This window comes from Portunus trituberculatus, chromosome 20, assembly GCF_017591435.1.
Source record: "Portunus trituberculatus isolate SZX2019 chromosome 20, ASM1759143v1, whole genome shotgun sequence".
Taxonomy (NCBI): domain Eukaryota; kingdom Metazoa; phylum Arthropoda; class Malacostraca; order Decapoda; family Portunidae; genus Portunus; species Portunus trituberculatus.
This window is the reverse complement of record NC_059274.1, coordinates 15,324,290-15,331,789: the sequence shown is the minus strand read 5'-3', so window position 1 is coordinate 15,331,789 and position 7,500 is coordinate 15,324,290. Positions and strand designations below refer to the sequence as shown.

Genomic DNA, 7,500 nt, shown 5'->3' with positions numbered 1-7,500 from the left:
TTACACAAGTTTGTTCTTCGATATTCAAGTCTTTATTGGAACTTGTGAAGCGAGTGTAATGAGTAGCATAGGTAACCATCGTCACCATCAGGAGTATCCATAACAACAACGAAAACAACAACAACAATAATAATAATAATAATAATAATAATAATAATAATAATAATAATAATAATAATAATAATAATAATAATAATAATAATAATAATAATAATAATAATAATAATAATAATAATAATAATAATAAAATAACAATAAGGATAATAATAATAATGACAAGAACGTTACCTTTGTGTTTGATCTATTTTGAGAGAACGGGAGGAGAGAGAGAGAGAGAGAGAGAGAGAGAGAGAGAGAGAGAGAGAGAGAGAGAGAGAGAGAGAGAGAGAGAGAGAGAGAGAGAAGAGAAGAGAAGAGAAGAGAAGAGAAGAGAGAGAGAGAAGAGAAGAGAAGAGAAGAGAAGAGAAGAAGGAGAAGAGAAAAGAAAAGAAAAGAAAGAAGAAAGGAGAAAAGAGAAACGAGACAAAAACAAACAATAACACAACAACAAACTTAAATATAACACCCCCACACACACACACACACACACACACACCAGTAATGAAAGGATAAGAAAACCCACCCACTCTTTCCTCCCAAACCCAATGCACCTTCTCCTCCTCCTCCTCGTCTCCCAGCCCCGCCTCACCTTGTCCCTGCTCTTTCTCTTGGTGGAGCTCCTCTTCTTGGGGGATTTGCGCAGGGAGGACTTGAAGGAACCACGACGAGGGAGTTTGACGATCCAGGAGGGAGGCACAATGATACTGGTGTGGATACCTGTTTGTGGGAGAGACAGAGAAATACACGTGAGTAAATGCTACAGAGAGAGTGAGAAAGAGTGAGTGAGTGTGTTAGAGAGGGAGTTTGACAATCCAGGGGGGAAGCACAATGATACTGGTGTGCATACCTGTTTGTGGGAGAGGAGAGAAATACAGGCGAGTGAATGCTACAGAGAGAGTGAGAATGAGTGAGTGAGTTTGTTAGAGAAGGAGTTTGACAATCCAGGAGGGAGGCACAATGATACCTGTTTGTGGGAGAGGAGAGAAATACAGGTGAGTGAATGCTACAGAGAAAGTGAGAGAGTGTGTGTGTTAAGGAAATGTATGCAAGTGAGAGAAAGTGAGGAAGGCAGAGAAAACGAGTGAGATGAGCGAGTGAGTGAGTGTGTGTGTGAGTGAGTGAGTGAGTAACGCAGTCTTTTAATTTCATATGTATAATGGACTGGGGTTTAAAAATAGTTTTGACCCCCGAACAAGGAGAAGCCTGACTAACGAAACTTTATATAAACTACACTGAATGTTTTAAGAGAGAGAGAGAGAGAGAGAGAGAGAGAGAGAGAGAGAGAGAGAGAGAGAGAGAGAGAGAGAGAGAGAGAGAGAGAGAGAGAGAGAGAGAGAGAGAGAGAGAGAGAGAGAGAACGAAAGAGAAATGGAAATAAACGTGCAGAGGACAGAAGGAAAAGAGACGTTATTGGACACAGAATGGATGGGAGAGAAGAGGTGATTGGACAAGAAATGGAAGGGGAGGAGGTGAGGGTGAGCGAGTGAGCAGTTAGTGTGGGGACGGGGAAAGAAAAATGAAGGGATAAGTGGAGAGAAATGAGAGAAGAGAGAGAGAGAGAGAGAGAGAGAGAGAGAGAGAGAGAGAGAGAGAGAGAGAGAGAGAGAGAGAGAGAGAGAGAGAGAGAGAGAGAGAGAGAGAGAGAGAGAGAGAGAGAGAGAGAGAGAGAGAGAGAATATATATATAAATTAACAGATGAACAGAACGATGGCAAATATGACACAAAATGACGATAATTCATGAAAAAACAACAACAAACATGAGTAACAATGTAATAACAATAGAGAAAGACCAATTACATAAGCGTCATTATCCCTAACAACGCCCATCATCATTACCACCATAACTATCCTCATCCATCGGCATTTGCACCTCATTCCTCTCCAGAGACAGACGCACGTGGGAGGCAAGCTGGACAGACTGACAGGTAGTGAAAGTGTTGATAATAACTGACAAATGGGCAAAAATAAATCACCAGAATGAATTACAGGAGTGATGGACGTCAAGGAAGGGAATAAAAAGGTGCAGAGAGAGACAGCTATGGGTATTACTTCACACGGCTGGTAAATTTAGAGATTATTAAAGGGATACATGAAGAGAAAGATACGGTAGAGACAAAGAGAGAGGGAAATGAGCATTGGTGTGACAAAGGAGTATCGTAAAGTTGAAAAGGTGAAATCACGAGTCTAGAAAATGTTGAATTACTCTTCCCTTCCCATATTTTTTTTTTCTTTGTGTCAGTTATAAAGCATATATGTTTCTACTTTGCTTTGAATATTAGCACAGGACAATCGTAACAATGGAAGGCTTAAACCGTTACGTAGTCGAGATTATATAGAATTAAACCTTCCATTCTCTTTTTTTCTGTGCGTGTTCATACAAACTACATTATAAAGAATATATTTTTTGATATTTTGCTCTTCAGGTTAGCAAAGGAATACCGTAACAGTGAAATGTTTTAAACAGTTCTGTAGTCGAGATTATACAGAATTAAACCTTCCATTCCCTCTTCTGTGCGTGTTCATACAAACTACATTATAAACTATGCATATCTCTACTCCGCTCTAAATGTTTGCATAGGACAACCATTACAGTGAAAGGCTTAAACAGTTCCGTAGTCGAGATTATACATGAATTAACCTTCCATTCCCTCTTCTTATATGCGTATTTATATAAACTACATTATAAACTATACATATTTTTACTCTGCTCTAGAGGACATCCATCACAGTGAAAGGCTTAAACAGCTCCATAGTCGAGATTATACAAAAATAACCTCCCATTCCCTCTTTTTTCTGTGTGTGTTCATACAAACTACATTCTCCACGGTGGTCTGGATGTAGCAACGAGTAAAATACCACACGCTGATTAGGGAGTTTTAACAGCTTTGACGTAACTATAGATAAAGCTGACAGGTGGAAGGAGACAGGGTGTGCTTCATACAGGGACTGCCACGTTTACATCTAATCATTACCTGCAGTTTATTTCTATTCATGTAAGTAGGGCATCGGCAAGGACAACAAAAATAGGTATATAAAAAGACCCACTGAAGTAATAGTCTCTTATACAGTCAGAAGAGCTAATTGAAAACAGAAGTTAAAGGTGTTGAATCTTCCTTCATGAAAAAGTTCAAGTCATGTGTTCCCATACTCAACCCCTTCAGTACTATGATGCGTTTTTGTATTAATTCTGCTTATTATTTGGTGATTTTACACAGCTTCAGAAACTTATGTGTTGATTAAAGAAAGTCAAGATTCTGGCCATTAATTTTCTGACCTCTACAAGGCCTTCCTAATGTAAATAAGCTCGTCTAATCATACCCAAACTCAAGGTAAAAATGAGTCCTAGTATTGAAGGGGTTAAGGATTATTGTGGCTCATTGCTGCTGAGGTGTTTACTCTGTCTTGTCAGGTGTGCGGTTCCAGGATGTGTCTCTGGAGGATAAACCTTCAGGGTCGTATTCTAAAACACTTCTGTACTTCACCTCCACTATTTCAAAAGGTTTGATTTAATTTCACACAAGTTCTTTAAGGTGTTTTTACATTTCCATATTTACCTCCACTATTTCAAAAGGCTTCATTTGAATTCACACAAGTTCTTTAAGGTGTTTTTACGTTTCCAGATTTACCTCCACTATTTCAAAAGGCTTCACTTAAATTCACCCAAGTTCATTAAGGTATTTTTACGTTTCCAGAGGTACATTGACATTTCTACATTATGAACTGGAGAAGCACTCTTGAAAACCCCGCTAATCATCTCTGTAGCTTTGAAAAATAGTCGTGTTGAGAGAGCAAAGCGTTTCTGAATACCTACTTTAACCCTTCAATACTGGGATACATTTTTACCTTGAGATTTATGTACGATTAGACCATTTTATTGACATTAGGGGACATTATGGAGATCAGAAGATTAATGGCCACAGTCTTTATTATTCTAGTCTCCCACATGACTTTCTGAAGTTGTATAAAATCACCAAATAGGAACCAGAATGAATGTGGAAACGCGTCATGGTACTCAAAGGATTAAACCAACACCTCGATATCGCAGTACAGACACACACAGACACCGGGCAGGATACACACGAGCAGTATCCGCATCCGGTATTAAAAGCGTAATATATATTCAGGAAAGCTCATACAACATTCAAACGTCGAACATTTGCAATAAAAGTGACACACGGCTGGAATGACTATATAGTGATGTGGCGGAGTATTGCAGGAATCCTCTTCATATCAATTCTCAGCAGCAAACAGGTTCTAATCTCTCGCTTAGTCTTTTCATTCTACGTGGTGTACTCTAAAATTCACTCTTATTTTTAGCCAGCTTGACTTGTAATAGAACAGAGTAGTAGCAGTGGATTGATCTTCAATTGTGTGTTCATTATTTTCACTACCAAACATGCTTTAATTCATAGCTCGATTTGTCTCTTTATTCTAGTCTTTCTCAATTTACTACAAGTTGTGATGGAGAAAGTGAGGATCTTCATTACCATGGTCATTATTTTCACCAACTAACATGTTCTACTTCCTGGCTTGATTCATTCTTTATTCTACATTTTCTTCAATTTACAAGTTGTGATAGAGAAACTGAGTATCTTTATTTGTATGTTCAGTATTTTCACCAACAAACAAGCTTCAATTCATATTTCGATTCATCTCTTTATTCTATCTTCCTCAATTTACTACGACATGTTATAGAGAAACTAAGAATCTTCATTTGGATGTTCAGTATTTTCACTAACAAACAAGTTCTAACTCCTGGCTTGATTCATCTCTTTATTGCATCTTCCTCAATTTACTACAAGTTCTGATAGAGAAACTGAGCATCTTTCTTTGCATGCTCAGTATTTTCACCAACAAACAAGCTTCAATTCTTATCTCGATTCATCTCTTTATTCTATCTTCCTCAATTTACTACGACATGTTATAGAGCAAGTAAGGATCTTTATTTGTATGTTCAGTATTTTTCACTAACAAACAAGCTCTAATTCCCAGCTTGATTCATTCTTTTATTCAACAATCTTAAAGTTACTACGACTTGTGATAGAGAAACTAAGGATTTATCTTCATTTGCATTACCGGTAAGCAAACAATCTCTAATTTCTAGCTTGATTCATCCTTTCCCTGTGTAATCTTCTTGAGTTTACTAACACTGTGCTACTCGCTACAAACAACCCTTCACTGGTGGTTTAATTCCTCGGTTACGCCTCAGTCTTTTCCTCTAAATAATCAGGTTTCGTGTTTAATTCCTGGTACCTACTTAACCCCTTCAGTACTGGAACACATTTTTTTACTATGAGTTTTGCGTATGTTTGGACAATCTTATTTACATTAGGAAGGGTACACGGAGGTCAGAATATTAATGGCCAGAGTCTTCACTATTCTAATCTCAATATAAGTTTCCGAAGTTGTATAAAATCACCCAATAGTGAGGAGAATAAATATGAAAATGCGTCATGGTACTAAAGGGGTTAAGAATCTTCCTAAAATGGACAATATTTCGCTACTCTTCTTAAATAACACTTAATTTCTTTTATTGATAATATTTCTACGCCACAGCCTTTCTAGATTCACTAATATTTTCTTACGATATCTAAAAACCTTCAATTCCTTTAAAATTTTCCTAGTTCACGAGTAAATTGTCCAAAAATTACTAGTACGTTAATATAGCCGTTTTCAAATTACCTTTCATTCCTCGCTTAATTCCTCTCCTACACCACAATCCTCTTACATTTACTAACACTTCCCTACTTTCTCTCAACAAGTCTACATTCCACCGCACAAATAGTCTTAAAATCACGAATACTTGACCTACTTTAAGCATCCATTCGTTTCTTCCACAACACCGCAATCTCCTTAAATTTACTAATATTTTGCTGGCCACACTAAACTCCAACTCTTTATCTCAGCCAGTATCAGGTTCGCTTGTTAATCTCGTACGTTCTAATATTTGTACACAGTAGCAGGCCAAACTTTGCATATAATAAGTTCAGCGCAAGAGTTGAGAGGCTTTGCACTTATGTTCGCTGCTTTAGTGCGTGTGTGTGTGTTTATGTGTGTGTGCGCTCATCGTCTCAACATTCCTAAATACTTTCTCCTGCTTTTCCTTGCGAACCTGAGGACTCATTTATATTCAAGGAAAGGAAAGAGTGGAGATGAAGGAAGGGAGAAGACAATTACAAAGCAGAGGAGGAGGAGGAGGAGGAGGAGGAGGAGGAGGAGGAGGAGGAGGAGGAGGAGGTTGAGGAGCAGGAAATAGCAGGAGAAAAGATGAGGAAAGGGAAAAAAAAGCCCCCGCACGCGCCCACCCACCCACTCAAACACACACACACACACACACACACACACACACACACACACACAGAAAAGTTGTTGAAGGATATTGGTGAGTTTCACAAAGTTGGGGACAAGAAAGATGGAAGATATATCGTGTGTCTTGATAATGATGATGATGATGGTGAAGGCGAGGAGGAGGAGGAGGAGGAGGAGGAGGAGGAGGAGGAGGAGGAGGAGGAGGAGGAGGAGGAGGAGGAGGAGGAGGAGGAATGTGTAGGTGGGGAAGAAGCTTTGTTCTATTTTATCTTCGTCATCATCAACTTCTTTTCTTCTTCTTGTTCTTCTTATCATTGTTGTTAGTTAAGAAAATATCCTCGTTATAGATCAACAAGTTTCCTGTCATTTGTCCTTTCTCCTCCTTTATTTTCTCCTCCTCCTCCTCCTCCTCCTCCTCCTCCTCCTCCTCCTCCTCCTCCTCCTCCTCCTCCTCCCACCACTACTACTACTACTACTACTACTACCACCACCAATACTACTACTACAGCTTTTACTACTACCACTACTACTACTACTACTATTACTACTACTACTACTACTACCACCACCACCACCAACCACAACAACAACTACAACAACTACTACTAGCAAAATAATTAAACTTTCAGCTGGCACCCTGGCAGTCACGGTTCTCAAGGGAGGGGGGAATGTAAAGTATTGGTAATGGCTACTGGATGTTTTTGAAAGGGTGGTGAAATTATCTCCATCAGTAACGTGGTTCAAAAGGTATGGGGATTCTAGGAGCAAAGGGATTTAAATTTGGTTCGTGTCATTAACTTTTTTTTTTAATTCTATGGAGATGGTGTAAGCCTGTTATCTATTCTTTTTATATGATTTTTTCTGTCTGTCTGTCTACTTGTTCTTTTGTGTCTCTGCTTGTCTGTTTTATCTGTCTATCTATCTGTCTATCCATTTGCTATCTATCCATTATAATGTATGGATGTCACTTATTCATTTTTTATGTTTTTTTCTGTCTTTCTGTCTACTTGTTTCTTTAAGTCTCTGCTTCTCTGTTTATCTGTCTATCTATCTATCATATCTTTATCTCCCCATTTGCTACCTGTTGGTC

General features: G+C 38.5%; 1 protein-coding gene across 12 annotated transcripts in view; it reads right to left on the bottom strand.

Annotated features, from left to right (window-relative positions):
• Positions 1-7,500, bottom strand: part of LOC123506688 (eye-specific diacylglycerol kinase-like) — a 704,579-nt gene that overhangs the window by 35,573 nt on the left and 661,506 nt on the right. For all 12 annotated transcript variants that reach the window (XR_006675487.1, XR_006675486.1, XM_045258954.1 and 9 more), the window contains one exon: positions 689-816. Coding sequence is in view for 10 of the 12 variants with exons in the window: in XM_045258954.1 (XP_045114889.1) it covers positions 689-816 (128 nt within the window). In the remaining 2 variants the exon portion in view is untranslated. The remainder of the gene's footprint in view (positions 1-688; positions 817-7,500) is intronic.